At 41.3% G+C, this 19,015-nt stretch overlaps 1 protein-coding gene across 5 annotated transcripts in view; it reads right to left on the bottom strand.

The window, feature by feature from the left end:
• The window catches only part of LOC138197005 (chloride channel protein 2-like), a 156,665-nt gene that overhangs the window by 28,673 nt on the left and 108,977 nt on the right, over window positions 1–19,015 (bottom strand). For all 5 annotated transcript variants that reach the window (XM_069147441.1, XM_069147443.1, XM_069147442.1 and 2 more), the window contains 4 exons: window positions 13,743–13,812; window positions 11,904–12,014; window positions 7,501–7,714; window positions 1,101–1,234 (listed from right to left, as the gene is read on the bottom strand). In XM_069147441.1, the coding sequence (XP_069003542.1) occupies window positions 1,101–1,234; window positions 7,501–7,714; window positions 11,904–12,014; window positions 13,743–13,812 (529 nt within the window). The remainder of the gene's footprint in view (window positions 1–1,100; window positions 1,235–7,500; window positions 7,715–11,903; window positions 12,015–13,742; window positions 13,813–19,015) is intronic.

Raw genomic sequence — 19,015 nt, 5'->3', positions numbered from 1 at the left:
AACATGACACTATTTTCTTCCATTGTAACACATTGAAGCAACAGTTCCAGGCGTCCAAAAGTAGGCGGTCGCAAACCAACTGTTGGGATTCACTTTATCTGATGGAAGCTTAACTATTTAAAAATTATAAGGTTTTTAAAATGAAAGGAAATACTGCTGACTCTTGTTGTTTTAGTATCTCCAGAGCTCTGATTTCCTCACACAGCAGCGGTCAGTGCAATTTACAAACTAATGTGCTTTTTTTAGGGGGAATTAAAGCTGCATCATTAGATATTTTCTGCAAACACAAAATTTGAATTTTTATTATGACCATGTTCAGAAACAGTTGCCTGACACTGAACAACATTAACATTCATTTGGAACGATGTTTGTGCCCAACCTGAAGAATGCGAGTTCAGTATTTACTCTGCTTTTTGCTCTGTTTTGGTCTCCAGCTCCTGGCAGACATATGCAGCTCTTTAAGGTGTCGTTTGGGGCTGTAAACGTGTATTTCACAGCCTTTTTGATGACAGATTGATGAAAATGGGATTGTGGGCCAGAAAACCAACACAGTGAGCTAGAAGAGTCTAAAACGCTCTGTAGAACTGGTGAGAACTGGACCGGTGGGTGATACAGTAAATTCTCTGCGTGTTTGTTATTATGAGTGATCCGATTTACATTGAACCCTCATTTGATCCATTATGAATATTGCATATTTTATTGGTGCAGCTTGTCAGTTGCCTGAATTTGACCCCTAAAGTAAACTTATGTTGATTCCCCCAAAACAACCAATATACTGACTGTACACACTCGCTGTTTGTGAGCAAGCAGCAGATGTCTGTGGGAGTGTGAGTTGTGTGTGTTTGTGTTCAGCTCAGCCTCTGACTGAACTCAGCAGAAACTCCAGTTTTCTTTTCATTTCCCTTCAATCCGTCTCCTTCCTCCTGTCACCGCACTATACAGTCACAACATATGTAAATTCACTAAGCACTGGGATAAGAAAAATAACATCTTTTGCTTTCGGTGAAAATCTTTTAACTTGTACGGATGCATCCTTGCATGAGTTTGCACTGCAACGAGTGAATTTGCATCAGTTGTACGAGTGTGTGTGCGCGTCTCACCGGCTGATTCCACAAGTGCCAGAGTCTTGAGATGGCCCGTCAGCAGGACATTATGCAGGTCTCGGTAGCAGCAGTTCAGTGTGATGTACCGAACATCCCGCACCATAATGTCCTCCACACGGATATTATACTTCCTGAGGTGAGAAAAGTAAATGAAAAGAAGAAAGATGGATCCATTAAAGTATGAAATAACATTCCCCTGAATGGTGTCAACATGGTGACTTGGACAAATTTGCTTTCACTATAATGCTTTGGCAAGAGGTTGTTTTTATTTATTATTCACCGGAGCTCGGTCAGTGCAGTTTTATTATAAAAATGTGAGATCTGTAACCGCTCCCCTTCACAGGCGACGCCGACAGCACATCCCGCATTAAGCTGACCGGTGAATCCAATAACATGTTTCACTGTCAACGCGTCATCCGGATGTTAGCGCACTGACGGCGGGGTCATGTGTACAGTGAGGGGAAGTGGGTGACATTGCGTAAGCAGATCTTGCCTCAGCAGAATCGTACGCCCCAGTACACCAAGTCATAAACACTCAAATTTCCCTTCCTGCTCGAGCTTGCCAAAACCTGCGAACACGACAGCAGTCGCTCAATGGTTTCTGCTGCCAAGCCCCGCAGCCGTGCCAGGACACGGGCTCCGGCCAACCCTCCAATCCTTCTTGTGGCGACAACTCAATACACTGACCTCGCTTGAAATACAAAGTTAAATTGATGACCATCCTCCCCCTGCTCCACACCAATACACATAATGCACAATGTTAGCCTCAGATCTCTATTAGGAAAATGAATGGCGCTGACAAATTCTGTTGAAAGGTCCTCTACAGATTTTCTTGAGGTGCTATAACAAACCACTGCAGAAGGTATTAAGTCCTCCCTCCAGTGAGTTTATTAAAGGGTCAGTTCAGAGTATAAAATATTGGTATCTTTACCCTATTGATGATGAAGAACAATGACATTGGAAGATTCTGCAAAACCTCCGATTACATTTAGTGTCAACATTAATTTAGATTCAAAGTCTTTCGATTTTTTTTCCCCGACAAATTAGCAGCTATGATGTGACCAAGTTATTTTGGACTGAGGTAAGATTTAGACCGACTCAATGCCAGCTGAGGCTGAGATATACTTGGAAAAAACAAGTTTAAAGATGCTCCTTAATGAATTGACAGCCACTGACACCTTTGCTTTCACCTTAGTGCTACTGCTACTTCCTTCATTAGCACTGGACTAAGTCATGAGGTCAAAACTATCCAAGAAGAAAATAAGTGCAGAACACACCTGGTCGGCTCTCTAGCTATGCTGACAGCTGACAGTTCTGGGGTTATTTATCAAGGTTCTAAAATTTGCATCTGGCCTGGTTCGCCCCATATTTTCCTCAAAGCTTCTGTTTTTGTTGTGATTATAGTCTGGAAACCCGATTCGCATGAAGGTTTCTGAGCCACTGAAGGGCAGACCACTTGGGGACCAGTGGGTGTAAATCAGTGCTCTTCATCTTTGTTACCAACTGGGTTAGGGTATCTCATAGATCACCTGTTAATGCAACAGTGTAACCAAAATCATTCTATTGGATGTTTTGCTTAGCAAGTATGAAGTTTGGGAGCTGTTGGTCTACATGGAAGTATTTAAAAAAAAAAATTGTATATGGGGACAGCCACTGCTTATTCAAACTCTCCACTTTATCCCAAATGGAAAAATGCAACAAATCTTGAGCACCACTGACTACTTTCCTCCACCATCAGATACCTACTGTTAACAACAAATCAAACAGATTACAGGAACTGGATGGAGATTGAATCATTACTGTGTTCTATTAGTTTGTGATAAAAAAAAAAAGGTAAAAAAACAACAACAACATCTCAGCCAAAAGAACCTTTGTAAAAACATAAAAAACAAAACAAAACATCACCCTTAAAGAAAGCTTCCTCTTTCTGCTGCATCGACAGCCTCTTTTAATTTGCTGGTGGATCTGAGAGAATAATGTAATGCATGCCTCTGAACTGACCACAACCGCTGCCAAGACTAATTTCCCTCGAGATATCAAAGGCAGCTGATGAAATCTGATTGGTTTCCTCTTAATTGAACTTTCCTCCCTTCTAAAGGCCGGGCAATACATCTGATCACTCTGCGCTATCCTGCGTTAAGCTGCGGCTTATAGATTTGAGCCGAGATAAACAGACTTAAAAGGTGATAAATCCCGGCTTCATAGATCATCCGTATTGTCCAGTGTAAAGTGGAGAGGCTTTGGGAGTTGATATGCGTGCGTGTATGGGTGGGGGTGTGGATGGAAGGAGGAGGCGTGGAAGCCAATGAGAGGATGGTTGTAATGATCCGGAGAAAATATGATCATCTCCCGCAGCTTCGCTTCCTGTCAGACGAGCAGAGACAACAGCGGACCGTAGCCTATTCAACATACTATAATTGGCCATTATTAAATTCTAAGAAAGGCGCCGTGACAGAGAGAGAAACAAACGACTTTGCACACACACGCACACGTGCACGCGCACGTGCACGACAGTGATGTTATAATTGTTCCAGCACTTTCTTTTAAATGCCACTCTGGTGATGAAGATGGATCCGTCAAGAGAGAGGACAAGAGACTGGTCGGAATAAAAGAGGGAGAGACGACGTGGAAAAGATTTCATATGTGTGCTACTGGGCATGAATATAGAGGAGGAGGATGTCTGGAGCGGAAACACGTATATGATCAGTCATATCTGAAAAAGCTGTACAGAAATAAAAGAAAACCAATTCTCCCCATGGCCGTGTGGGTTTCTGAGCAAATGTACATGATGAGCATGTTGAACGGCAGGCGTTACACAAGTGCATATGTGAGTGAGTGAGTGAGTGAGTGAGTGAGTGAGTGTGTGTGTGTGTGTGTGTGTGTGCGTGGGTGGGGGGGGGGGGTGGACGCATGCGTGGGTGTGAGATGGATAATTTCCAGTTCGAGTGAAAAACACATTCGGCTTAGTGGGGGCCACACTACCTGCAGTGTTTAATTCAACCCCCACCCTCTGCCCCCCCCCCCCACCCTCGTATGCTGCGGTAATATCACACACACACACACACACACACACACACACACACACACACACTGTGATGGGAGACTGGTGTGAGAACGAGCGAGGTGAGAGGCAGAGGGAAAGTGCATGATGGATGGAGGAGAGTAAGAGATCTCTGTATAGCAACTCAAGTTCATGTCTTATTAAAGATAGATGATCCAAAGAGATTACATTTTTATGCAAGTGTGTGTGCACACACAGAGGGTCTTCCTGGCAGTTTCGCAATCTTCTTTATGCCTCCGCAACTTTTAACATTTTGAAACATGTCATTATGTCGGGGTAATTTTATATTTTTTGATGATAGATGATGATGTTAGGATTTATTTTCACTGTGTACACACAGTTAAACACAAACAGACATGCGCACAGAGCTTTCCACTTTCTGAGTTTCTCAATCATCCACATGACCTTTAACGTTTGGGAACTCCGTGTTTATCATTAAATGCAAATAATTTCATTTAGTTGATTAATGAGTAAAAAAAGTAAAGGAAACGTCTCATTTGGTTCATACCGAAAAAACAACTTTGTGCAGTCGTAGGTTTGGTGTTGCTGTTGAGCCCGATTACCTGAACTACTGAGGACTAAAGTGAACAGACTGGAAATGTCGCCAGTAATCCCTGTGCAGGAAAAGCAATTACAGTATATGTGTGTGCCACGCGCTTTTATTAATGTTCAAGTGTGGTTGACCATTGTGGTTGTTGGGGGGGGGGGGGGGGGGGGGGGGACACTTACCACAGCAGCAGGGCCTTCGAAGTATAATAATAACTAGCTACCAGATTCAAAGCTGATACTTACTTACTTGAATGAAAACTGCTTGCCTGACACATGAGTGCAAAAACATTTCAAACTTTCGGGTTTGCTTCTAGGATGTGCGTCCCACTGCTCGTGTGCACTTGCGGTTTTGCTGGTCCGCATTTTCTCTCAGCAAATCACTTAACTTAGCTGTGGAAACATTTTACAAAAAAAACTTGCATGGATTAAGAATTCCTAATAGAATATTTTCTTTTTCTTTTGTTTTGCAAAATTTCATTTTGGGCTGCAGCGGATTTTTTCTGTTGCGATACACCGAGTGACCACTAAGGACAATTTAGCAGCATGGCTAAAAGATGGCGCTATGTCAAGTCCTCTTCGCTGCAGAGGGTGTTTCTGCTGTCTGGCCTCTGGGGCCAGTGATGAGCCCACAATTAGGTGTAGAACTTGCTCTACTTACTTTGTAAACATGCAAAAGTTACGTTGACAAGTCACTCGAAGGTGATTTATTACATTTTTGTCATTAGTGTTGTTGATATTTTTCAATTTTTCAAAAGAAAATAATTTTTGTGTGGAAGTGCAGCATCCTTTGGAGGGTGGCTATCCATGTGTCCTGCTCCCACTGATATAAAGTATACAGTATATCCTGTGCTGTAAGGTCAGCTGACTTCAGACTGCTTAGTCAGACTTCTGCCTTTAAAATAACATTCAAGTTGTGATAAAACCAGAATATTTTTTTCAAGAAAGTCTGCACACTTCTGAATACAAAACCTATTAAAATTTTTCTGTGGCGGATCCTGTGTGTGTGACGACAGTGTGTTTGATCAGAAAAAAGAAAATTACAAACTATGTACGTCTCACTCTCACACACACACACACACACACACACACACACACACACACACACACACACACACACACACACACACACACACACACACACACACACACACACAGGTTGGAGAGGCCGTAAGGACACAGCAGATAATAAGAGAAGCCAGAGGAGAAGAGAACAGCAGCGATGAAGTGAGAGAGATAACGAAGAGATGGACAGCGAGGGTCAACTCAGGTGCTGGCGTAGAAAGTGAAGGACTCAAGCAGCAGACAGACGAAAGACTTCTGGGTACAGCCACAGAAAATGACGAACAGATGGAAGATGAAATAAAGTTTTTCCTTATTATTCCCAATTTGTGAATGATGCATCCGAACTATTACCTCCTCCAAATGACTTGCCAACATCCATAACAATAATCAGTTCCAAACAATTAAATGAAAAGTGCTTCTGTATGGATTCAGAGTGCTCTGAGGACACATAGCAGCTGGCAATCCCATTCAATATTGTGGGGTTGGTATAAGTTATTAATGAGCGTGAAGGCAATTAAACGCCATGTAACTATTGCGACAGGCACCCCAGCGCACATTTGTCGTTTTGTAAAGCAAATTTCAATCTTAGGAGGTGCACTATTTGGAGATCAAATATGCCAGTTACAAGCGATATTTAAAACCATTTTAGGAAACAAATTGCAGTCAGCTTTGACGCTCCTATGAACAAAAGAGATTACGACTGCCACATATGCAGTATCTGAAACGTTATATGACTAACTTTACCAGCAAAATGAAAGAAATAACCCCTTACAGAACAAATAAACAGATAGTCATACACACATTTCACACAGTAAAACCAACACAGCGTCAGTCTTAGCGGTACATTGAGGTAAATGACACAAACATGAATATACCATGTATGTTATCATACACACTCACTTATCAACTTGCCAGTGATAGAGGAGTTCATCCAAGCTAACATGTTAAAAGTTGCAACCCATGGACGGCATTTTTAATTGTCATCAGGGTAGCATTATCTTTCTACTCACGCTAAATGTTGGCATGCTGACTTGAAGGCCGATCCAGGTACAATTAGCATCAGTGAAAGTAATGAATGTCTAAAACACGCCAATTTCCATGTTAGCTTTGTGTTTTTAGCAGTTGGTGCTAAGCTAACAGACTGCTGGCGGTTGCTTTATATTTACTGGGTAGAAATGAGAGTGTCATCGATCACTGTAACTCTTAACAAAGGGAATAAAAGGATTTCCTATAATCTCTTAAATCCCACATTGTTCAATTGGATATACTCACAAATTGTTGCAGAAATATACGTTGGGAATTCAAAACTGTAAAAAAGTGTCTCGGTAATAGAGTCAATCTACTGTGCATAATAAAAGCTTTTATTTATACCTTTATGGCCATGGCTATAAATAAAAAATAAAAATAAAAAATCTGTTTTTCGTGTTCTTTGATAATTTTTCATGAATTTAAAGCAAAAATATTTTGGAACATTTCTAAGCTACTTATTTTCTTGATTCACCTTTTTTCTCAGCATGATCTTCTGTTATTTTCAAATCCTATAAAGCTATTCCTTTATACCTATACATTTTTTAGAAAGTGTTGGTAGCATTTTGTTTAAAAAGTAACATTATTCCTGTTTCCGTTTTGTTATTACTTGCTGCTGACAAATCTTAATACATGTCATGTCGTGTGTGTTGAAAGTGCTATGCCAGTGTTTTATTTAGCATGCCCCACTGTACGTACTCGTGGTGACCCCAGCCCAGCTCCGGGAGGTAGGGCAGCTTCTTTATCCTGATGATGGAGTCGTAGAGGGACGGCTGCAGGGACTGGGCCACGGCGTTGGCCAGGATCACTGCTATCATCACCGGCAGGATGTGGGAGATCTGGCCAGTCAGCTCAAACACGATGACTGCAGTGGAAACCGTGTGGGTGACCGCTCCCGACAAGGCTGCAGCACCTTTGGGGGACAGGACAGGACAGGACAGGACAGGACAGGACAGTGGGGTGAGAGAAAGAACAGAGAAATAGCAAATGTTTAGAGCTGTGGTGTTAAAGGTGGCGTCTGGGGCTGAAGGAGCCTTTCAGGGTGCATCTCCCATCAAAATCAGAGAAAGCTCAAGACTGACATGATTTAAAAGAGCAACAAATGCATATAATAATGAGGATTGTTGATAAGTACCAGCAACTCAAGATCTCAACTAGTTGCTGATATTTCTCACTTTTAAATGCCCTTTTTCACCAGAGCAGCTGAAAAAAGAAATCATCTTATTTGTCTATTTTACAGAATGTTTCAAGTAAAAGTTTGAAGTCCTAATATTTACCAGTGATTCATTTTTTAATCCTTAAAACCTTTTTTAATCTTTAAAAACTTTTTTAAAAGCTGTCTATCCTAAAACATATATTTGCTTTTAATCCACTATATTTATCTGACAGTTGTATGTAGAAAAAGATAACGGACATCTAGGTGGCCATAATGTTCAGTTGTGCTGTTACCACATACTGTAAAATAATACAAGGAATCGATGTGTAGAAATCTGTTCATCGCTCTCTTTTTGTGGCTACACAATACTGTACACTCATGCCCGTATCAAGCCAAAGTGTGTAATACTACTAGGGGAAACCGTGTCAGTGTCACGCTTTGCTTCGTCCAGATGTGAAACGTACAAGCACATATGACCAGAGTTAAAGACGGCCATGTGACATAGGTCACCAGATGAGGTACAAAGAGGGGATAATGTGCGCGTAGGGAGGAGGTCGGATGAAACCGTAGACTGTACATAAAAGTGGATGGAGCTTCCGGCTCTGAAAAATGAGGCCGATGCGAAAGTGCTTTAAGCTGCAATACCACCGAGTGCCACTAGAGGTCGGCTCCAAAAAGCCTCTGGCTCCACAGACTCAATCAAATTTCTCCACGAGTTATCTCCGTTTCACTCGTCTTCATAACGAGGGTTCACGAACCAACGAGTGACGTCACTTCTGGTTGCAGCTTGAATGGAACAAACACAAGACTTTCAGCCAGGTGATCGGTGTTCAAGTCCATGAGATAACAAAAGTCAATGTGAATTTCTTTTCAGTAACATAAGTAAATTAATTACATGTAATATATTTAAAGTATTTAACATGCGTTGTTACCCAAACCACAAGCTTTTCATGACTATAATCATGCAGTTTTTGGCACCTAAACCTAAAACACCTTATTTCTTATTCCAAAGGCAAGAAAAGTGACACGTTATCCTTTCGTGGAATGACGGGTGTATTACACACTCTGGCATGATACTGGTTAGTATGCTGTCTTTACAACATTATTGATTCAATCCACAAAACCAAACTTCAGCTTTGGGAAGCAATTCATTCAAAGACTCTGAGTCACCATCCTGGTATCAGTTTCCTTGACAGAAACAACCACTCTCTCCTCGGTACACTCTCAACCCAATAAACTAAAACTCACATTCTTCTTTACACAATCCTCTCTCATATGGCACAAGGCAAAAATCAACTTATTCAGCTAATTCAATACAAAAGGGAACCTCGATATTTCCAAATCTGTTTTTCCCCCAATAAAGTGTTGTGAAAAGAGCAATATAAAAGCTGCATCAAAGCCGACAGAGCAGCATGAGGCGAAGTGAGCCTTCACACACAGAGAAAATGGATGAGTCCAATCCAAAGAATGAGATGAACACTGGGGAAAAAAAAACAGTCGAGAATGGAGGCATTACAATAAAGGGAGAAGAGAGAAACAGATGGTGGATGGGAGAGTCTACAAAGGCAGGTTTCATTGTTCTTTCTTGTAACTTAATTAAGCTGGTGTATGTCTGCCTATCCGCCTCAGATAAATGCTACTGCTCCCGCTGCTCATCATAACATTTAGTCCTTAAAGCGAGCTGCACCGTGAGATGAAAGAGGCTCATCAGAGTGTCAGGCCTGTAAAGGGCTGAGTCATCAGCTACAGTAGAGCACAGCACAACACAACACATCAGCAGCCCCAGAAAAAAAACAGAAACCACCAATCTGCAGCAGGGGCGTAATGAGCACGGCTGTCAACAAGTAGCTCTGTAGCAGCACTGCACCTCATCAGGCACATGTTCAGGAGGAATGGATGTGTATAGGCTGTGTGTGATCATCTGTTTAAAGAAGCACTGGGTCCAATATCTCTGTTCAGCCACATACAGCTACGATCATTTCCCTTTTGCTACTTATTACGACTCACTCAAGTTTTTCTGCATCATCGTCTGTAAAGCCAGACCCAGGAATTGTCTGGATACGTCAACTGATGTGAACTTATCGCATCACATCACATTGGTGTTTAGGTCTGCTGATGAACAACAACATATTGCAGTGCTGAGGGAAGTTTAAGAGAAGTTTGGGGTCATTACAAACACGGTTTCCATCACATGGTTTGTTCACCAGGAAGTACTGACATAATAAAAAAAAAATGTTTGTAAAAAAATAACAACAAAAAACAACACACAAGCAAAAAGATCCCCAAATAAAAACAAAGGGCTGTCGTCAAATATTTGTATCGACCTTCGAAAACCAGTATGAGAAAGCCTCGAACCTGACTTTAAGAATTGCAACTTTCAACTCAGTCTTTATGGGGCTTTGAAAACATAAATAAAAGACAACTCCCCCCCCCCTCGAATGTAAGAACTTCACAACAAAAAAAAAAATATTTGTTTTTCATTTCCGTTCGGTTAGAAATAAACTATCATATCTGATAATTTTAGTTTGAAATGTCTCAGTTTCTTTATTGTTTTAGACTTAGTGTGTACAAGAATCCACTTGATTTACGTGTCCTTTCTCGATGGAATATTTCTTTATTTTGAGGAGGCAAGATTCCCCATTTTCCATGTCCAGCATGTCCTCATTCCCAGAGCATCAAATACTGACATTTTATCAAAGCTGTTTGTGTTTGCGATAGAGAGGCTGTGTTTCAAAAACCATCCAGTACTACTTAGGAAAAGATCATAGTTTGGGGTTACTTAACAGAAATCCTTGCTGACTTTTGCTTTAGCATTGACTCTAACACCAGTCCTTGGGTTTGTTCGATCCTTCCGTGGACTTCATTCCCATTTCTCTTCACCATGGTGGAAAACTCAAAAGGTACCTTGTGCATGTGTCTTAGACACCAAAGGGCACCTTGTGCGTACAGTATCTCTGACGCCAACGGCCGTTACGAAACGTCAGTATTTGACGCCCTACAAATGAGAAAAATGTGTGTTGTTCAGCTAGTGCGAATGAAAACACAAAATTTCCTGCAGTTGCTTCATTGCAAAAATCCCATTCAGGACTTTCAGAACAAAGGCTGTTACTGTGAAAGAGCTGCTGGAGTTACTAATTTAGCAATCTAATTTAGCTTCCAATAATGAACTCTATTGAAAAAAGAAATGGTCTGAAACTAGAGTTTCAGATTTTTGACATTTGTCAGAGTAACTGGAGAATAAAATGTGTGAACATTTGGAAAATACATTAAGGACGAGGGTAAAATGGTGGAAAAATGAAAAGTTTTTAAGTGAAATGAGTCAGTAACCGAAAAAGTGATCGATAGACCAGTCATATAATCTGTTCAAATTATTAATTTGGGTATATTACTATGTATTATGTATATGTAGTATGTCTGTGCCATTTGATTTGGTTCCATGAAGCAACAACACAATGTCCATTTCTTCACATCACAACTTCCCACTGTCAGACTTCCTTGCAGGATATCACACGACAGCTTCACTATGAGCTGTGAAAGCTGTGTTGTTTTGCAGGCGTTTTCTTGGTTAAGACTGAGCTGGTGATCTTCAAAATGGAATTCGATTTCTGTCTTGAGTGTTTAGCTCTGATCATACTCTGTGTCTCCTTTAATCAGGGTCCTTATAACGTCTAAACTTGGAGCTGTAAACTGAGACACTAGGCTGTGGGGGGAATTTTATTTGGATTCATTTTCTATGAGCAGTGATTAGAAACGTGAAAGTGGAAGGATCCATGCCTCACAGAACCCTAATGAGAATCCAAATGCGTACATGGCTTCCACGTTGCTAAAAACTCTTTCGTCACCTTTCTGCAGGTTCCAAAACATATTTCTGCAGTAAAATGAGGAAAATTTGAAAATAGAAGAGTAGTCAGGAAGTGATAGGTGAACAGGAATGTGGCGAACTTACCCACGACTGCGTAACCTCCGGGCACTATGGGGTAGATGGTACCGTCTGTGTTGATGCCATCTGGGAACCAGGCTGCCATGCTTTCTCCGACCAGACGACCAAAGGCTGCCCCTGAAATGCACACGCACACGCACGCACACACACACACACACACACACACACACATAGGGGCACACACAAAGAAACAGAGACTTGCAATCAATACTGGGCGCTCAAGCAGGAATCAATGATACTATTTCACCACAATTCAAAAACAAAAACAAAAAAAATCATTCTAATTTCTCTTTAGTGCAACTGGTTACAGAAACTTATTTGTCCAGTATTTTACACTATGATTTCTAAGGTCTGCACAATAACTGCTATTGCTCAAAACTGAAACCAGTGCGGAAGTGTATTAAAGTGCAGTACCACTGATGGCCACTAGAAGCTATCAAAAAAAAAGAAAAAAGAAAAAAAAAAAGGTCCCGCTTCAAAAGCGTCAGCTTTTTTCTAGACATATTTAGTCATTTTCAAAATTGTACTCATTTTGATCTTAACCAGTGAATTCAGACCCTCGAATGCATATGCTGATGGTCCTTTTGAAAATGATTGATCCATTAATGACATTTGAAGGCCTATAGAAGATTTTAATGTCGGGTCTTAACGTCGCACGGCCCAGTGAGACTTCACACGACTGTCCTATTTCCAGCGCCACCACGCCTAAACATCTTTTTTCCCCAAGAGAAAGAGCTTTTTATGTACTTTGCTGCTGCAGCACTTCATCTTCACTCCCGACCTCTCGACACACGCAACTACTTCTCTGTACCGTGGCAGCTCGACTTGTGGTGGTTTTCCCCCAGAGAAAAGACTCAGTTTATCTTCACCTCTTTCTGTTGCAGTGTCACAGTGGATGAGGGGAGAAGAGTTAAGAAAGCGGGTCGTACAATGGCATCGCTGTATGACCTGCGGTACCGTTATTACTGGGATGGCGGGCAACTTATCCATTATATCATTTTTTCCGTGCTGTGTGTTGCTTCCACGCATTGCTGCGCGCTGCGTCATATTGGCGCGACACCTGTTTTTTTTGTTTTTCAATAGATACAAAGTTCTTCTGTGTTAGTGGTTACGTCCTTTGGAGGATGCTGTTAGCAGTATTTCTTTTAGTTTAATATTTGTATTAGATTGATATTTTATGTCCTGTTGTACACTGTAATTAAAGTAGCTAATATTAGCTCGTGTGTGGATTTGTTGAGGTTTCCAGTAAGCTGGTCCCGCTTTGGTCCCGGTTAGCTGGAGGGCTTCCAGAGTGTGAAACTCCTTATATGGAAGATCCTGGTTCCAAATGGAAAAGATGGCGCTGATCAGAAGCTGTAACTGTAACTGATGTAGCACTGCACTACCGCTAAAAAGGACTAGTCTGCTTTCCTTTCCCCCCTCAACTGGTAGCTAGGCGTTTGAAAATAGTTACTACATCTGCATCAGATTTATATCGGAAAATTATTCAAATGTTAATTGTAGTTCACTTCAGATTTATTTAGATTTGTTTGATTCCCGGGAGAGTTTGTTCAGTGATTGTGGCACAAATGTAACCCCATACACCCGGCTAACACCTTGGAATAATGTACAAACTGTCTCAAGTTGCAATAAGAGCTGTTTTTCCTGTTCTTCCTCTCCTGCAGACACTACGTTAATGAAACTTAAATAATACGTTTTTACCAAAGTGGTCTCCTACAGACACATCTACTCTCACTGTTTGAATAAACACACACACACACACACACACACACACACACACACACACACACACACACACACACACACACACACACACACACACACACACGGCCATTTCCTTCTTACCAATGACAAATACTGGCATGAAGGCTCCACAGGGCACTGGGATGGTGGTGGCCAGGGCAGACATCCAGAACTAAGAGAGAAAAAAAACAGGCAGATAAAGAAAGAAAGAAAAGCCATGAAAAGAAAGAACAGGGTTGCATTTCAATTAGCTTTGGAGTACCATCCGCTGTGCCCCTCAATGATAACCAAGTTGAATTCTCCACCAGCAGTGAGGAGGCACCCATGCGAGGCTTATTGCTGAGGTTAGATTGAGCTGTCACTTTCACTCTTCATTTGACAAAGACCCTGAAATAAATCCTGGGTAATGAGCGAGCTCCGCTGATTGGCCGACGCCGAGTCGGGCGAGCGGAAAAGACTGCTAATTAAGACGGGCAAAAAAAAGAAGGGGAAATGTCACCGCTGACAATATGTGAGCATTATCATCAGGTGTGTGTGAATGTGTGGGTGTATTTAAGTTTAAGAGAAGGGATCAACAGAGTCCTAAACAGCTGATGTGTTTATTTTTGGTAAGAAAATGCTGCTACTCAACCGTGCCAACTCGTCTGGACTCAGACATTACATTAGATATCTCATTAAAACTCCTTTTCTACAGAAAAAAATACCGTCATCATTCTTTACATGCTGGACACTGGAGGTGAGAGGTGTTGAGTTGCTTCTGTTATGTAACCTCACTGCTCAGTCCTGAACACTGGTTCTTTAAAAGCAGCCATCAGACAAGTTTAAAGATAAATACTTAAGAACAAATATTTAAAACTGTACTTAAATAAAGTACTTCAGTAGATGTACTTAGTTACTTTTCACCACTGCTTAGCAACAAAAAGACAACCAATACGACGGTTGCAGGTGAACACCTTGTTCTCGGCTAACTTGTTTGATTTACAGGGAAACTGCTGCTTTCAGCCTCGAATGAGATTCTGTTTTGATGATACGGACAAAATCAAATATCATAATATTTTTGACCAAATATTTTGGTAAAAATACCGCAATTATATAGTAGAGATGACTATTAAGACTAAAATCTAAAACAAAACCTAGTCTAATATCACTGAAGGATAAAATATCGATATATCACCTATAACACACAGCTGGTGTAGATGTTGCTCCAGAAGTGGTCACATTTGTTTTGAATAACTGAACACATGCACAGATGGATATTCATATACCCAAAATGATGTCAAATGACCAAATGCGCACAAACACACACTTTTTTGCCTCCGATCGTGACCTTTCATTAGGCCAATACTGTGAACACACACACGCACACACTTCAATATGGCCACACAAAGTCAAGACTGTCACATTCGGTGTTTGTATGCATAAAACAAGAACGTATGAATGACAGTATTGTAAAAACCATTAGACAAACCTCACCGACGTAATAACCTCACGCTTTCAAATAGACTTTTTAATTACACTCATTGCTCCGTCTCGTCTCTGCTCCCTCTGCTCTGTCTATAGTTAGCTGTAATTAAGGCCGGCTGCCATGGTGACGTAACGCATCTCTTCTGTAACCCTGCGCCGCCGCTGTTTTCACACTCCTCGCAAACACGCATACGTGCGTAGGTGTTCACACACTCACCCACATGCCATAACACAGACTCAATGAATCAGAGCTGAGCGCGGCCACAATCAACCAGTTGAATACGCAAAAATAGGCCTCGTGAAAAGAGAGAGTCGTGGGTATAATTCTTCAGACTCGTCTTCATCTCCTATCTCCTCTTCTCTTGTTCTTTTCCCTTCCACCCAGCTAGTAAAACCTTAATAAGAGTGAGGGAGTTTTAAAGGATCTGGGAACTCATAACAAAGGCTTAACTTTATTACAGAGGCCATGAACTGTGAGGACACTGACAAAGTGTGAGTGGGTCCCGGGGTGGTGTGACACATCGTCTCACCCAGCTGTAAGTGTACAGTTAGCCATGATGAGACACACCAACTGAAGCCAGCTGTCTCTGCTGAGACTTCTACAGTGAAGCTGATGCTAACAGCGTGTAATAATGCTTAAAACAAGACAGGAAAATATGCAAAATAAAATCTGCTAAATAGGATTTTTATGTTGTTTTTAACATTATGTTCAACATTTTTTCATGATATTATTATATACAGCAATTGCTTGTAAAAATAAAACACTTACAAATGGGTTACGGATGTAAGGTGGAACAAAAAGTTAGTGTACATTTACTGTAATATTTTAATACTTATAAGTAGATCGCCCACTAAAATGTTATAGTTTCTTCTTATTTTAAAGCATTCTATTACAAAAGAAAAACGTCGCCGCATCTGTTTGTTTTTTGTCATTTGGAAAAGTTATTTTCCTCCAGACAAAGTTAATTGAATAAATTAAAGAACCGCGAGGCAGCAAAGGGAGAGAAATTAGTTTCAAAAGTAAACTATTAAATCCCCAAAACTATTTGATTGGCTTGTTATGTTCCAATCATTACACAATTTGCAAGAAAGGCCATAACCGGTGATGAAAATAGAGTCAAGAAAAATATAAATGCAGCACTTTTGTTTTTTCCGCTCCCATTTTTCTTGGCATTATGTTGCTTGATTAAACGACACATATTATTTTTCATTATGGCCAGTCGGAGGCACACTTGTGCAATAATCATGACGTTTATGCAGCTTCTTGATGTGCCACACAGGTGGATGGATTATTTTGACAAAGGTGAAGTGCTCAACAAGATGGATCTTTACTAATTTGGGAACAAAAGGTCTTAGAAAGAACAAAAGAAGTGTTAGATATTTTACTTCAACTGGTGAAATATGGTAGTGGAAAAAAGAAGCGTTCTTTGAGTGTAGATTTGTGGAGTGGTTTTACAGCGCTTTGGTGTAACACTGACAACTCTGTCTGACATCCAGAAATTGAGCTTCTGAATACAATCAGGACTATGGATGTTTTATGCTACATGTGATAATGCTACGGTAAAGGTTTGGTGAGGTTCAGGCACAGAACTGACTCAGTTATATTTAGGTAAAGGTTGGACTCCTTCGTTATAAAGTGAGGTTCACTTTGTTGTCATGGTTGCAATCATAAATTCAAGGTTAAGGTCAGGGCACGGAAAAAGAACAGCAGCAGTCAGGAAACAGGAAACTAAAGGTGTTTCTTGTGTTAAAATCTGATGTTATGTTGACTCATCCATCCACCCCAACCTCCTCTTTACACAGACTTTCACTCTGTACACGTTAGTGTCTTGATCTTGTCATAACTACAGGGTTTTCTCACTTGGATGTAAACACACAGTTTATATCTTGCTGTTGTTCTTCTTGGGAAGGTTTGAATCGTAGAGACCACTGTATTGAGTATTTTAGTGTCAACAGAGGAAATAAATACATTCCTGTCTAAACTCCCTTTTTGGATTCAGCCAGCTTAATATGGACTAAATCTAAGGACCACCGGTCTGATGTTCCACACAGTGGATAAGAGGAAAGGACACTTTATCCTGCTGCATGGAGATGACAGTGTAATCTGAACCAGCTGCTTGTTTACTTACAATAACAAGGTCACACTCGCACACACTTGAACACAGGTGAATGTGACAGGATGCTGCCAGCGCTGTCTTCTCCATCCCCATAGGACAGGACAGGAGCCTTAACCATGGCACTTACACTGACATCGGCAAAGTTAGTTATATATTACAGCTTGCCCAAGGCTCCCCCTTCAGGTGGCTTGGCGTTGCCTCGGAGATGGTTTAATGACATGATTCCCCCCTGGCTGGAAATTTGTGTCAGTGTGTGATTATGCCACTGCAAGTGCTGGAAGAAGTATCCAGCAGTGATGCCACACTGTAGAAATACCTTATTACAAGTTGAAGATCTGCTCTGAAAGTTTTACTCCAAAGGAAATGTCAAGTTGAGGGTGTGAACTTACCTTAAAGTTTCAGTGTGGAGGATTTTAGTGGGATCAATTGGCACAATTGGAATGAAATATTCATAATCATGTTTTAATTTGTGTAAAATCACCTAAACCTGAGGATCACTGATGTAAACAATAAACATGGAGACAGTCGAGGGGTCACTACTACCATCCACACTCCAGAAATGTGGACACATTTCCAGCATTTCCCGTAGTGCACGGACGTACCGGTCTCGGACTTGTTCCTATTTCGTTTTGGAGGTTCCTGACTCTGTCACATCTCCATACTGCCACTTTGCAGACATGTTGCATTACTTTCTGGGGATGTGTAAAATCAACGCTCAAACTAGAAGCGGGATAAGTGAGGCAGCCATCGTGTGCAGACGGACGCAGGGTTTAAAGCGAGTATATCTCCTGCCTTAGAATGAGACCTTCATAGCTACACAAGGAGCAGGTCCTACTGCACAATCCCAACGTGTTGCACCCGTAGACTGTACATAAAAGTGGATGTAGCTTCCGGCTCTGAAAAATCAAGCTGATGCGCAAGTGGCTTAAGCTGCAATACCATTGAGTGTCACTAGAGGTTGGCTCGAAAAAACCTCTGGCTCCATAGTTTACCATTCAACTCGGTCAATACAATTTTTCTTGGTTGATTTATCTTCGTTTTCTTATTAGTTCTCCGGCCATCTGTCTGAAAATAACCACGTCATTAATTATAAAATATGCTTCAACAAGCTGTACTTTTCCAGTCAGATCGAGTCAGATCCCCAGCTCACCCAAATATGGTCACTTCTGGTTCCAACCGTTTCAAACTAGCAAGATGGCGCCGGCCAAAATCCGAACTCGAGGCTTCATAGCGGCCATTAACAAACCAACGGGTGACGTCACTGCTGATTGCCGCTAGGTTGCACCGCCATGTTTCTACAGTAGCCCTGAAGGGACAAATCAAACACTGGCTCTAGAGAGGGCCTTTTGAGTTTTGTAAGAGTTACAGTGTGTGTGTGTGTAGTGTGGCGGCCACAGTAGATTCTCTTACACACTGAGAACGAGGCGAGGGGTGTTCCTTTGATTACAACCTGCTGCCTCACCACTCGATGCCACTAACTCCTACACACTTCTCCTTTAAGGGGGTTGAATGAGTGTGCTTGCAGCTGTATATAAAAGACATGACATACAGTATATGACCTTTGTGTGAGGTTTCCTTTGACTGCTTGATGCGCTGCCTCTGGAGCCTTGTAAACCCTCCGGTGAAGCCACATTGATTTCATGCTTTGACGTCTACAAGGGAATGTGTTTCCATGTTGATGCACAACACCATCTTGATCAACAAAAAACCTTTCTGCGGTTCATCCACTTTTAAACATTAAGACTGCGGCCATCATAAAAATGTGGAAGGAAAGTGAGTCACTGTAAACTTGAC

This window comes from Embiotoca jacksoni, unplaced genomic scaffold, assembly GCF_022577435.1.
Source record: "Embiotoca jacksoni isolate LCO1_2020_lvr unplaced genomic scaffold, fEmbJac1.0.p SCAF_14, whole genome shotgun sequence".
NCBI classification, from domain to species: Eukaryota; Metazoa; Chordata; class Actinopteri; family Embiotocidae; genus Embiotoca; species Embiotoca jacksoni.
Note: the sequence above shows the minus strand (reverse complement) of the source record. Positions and strands in the feature narration are given on the sequence as shown.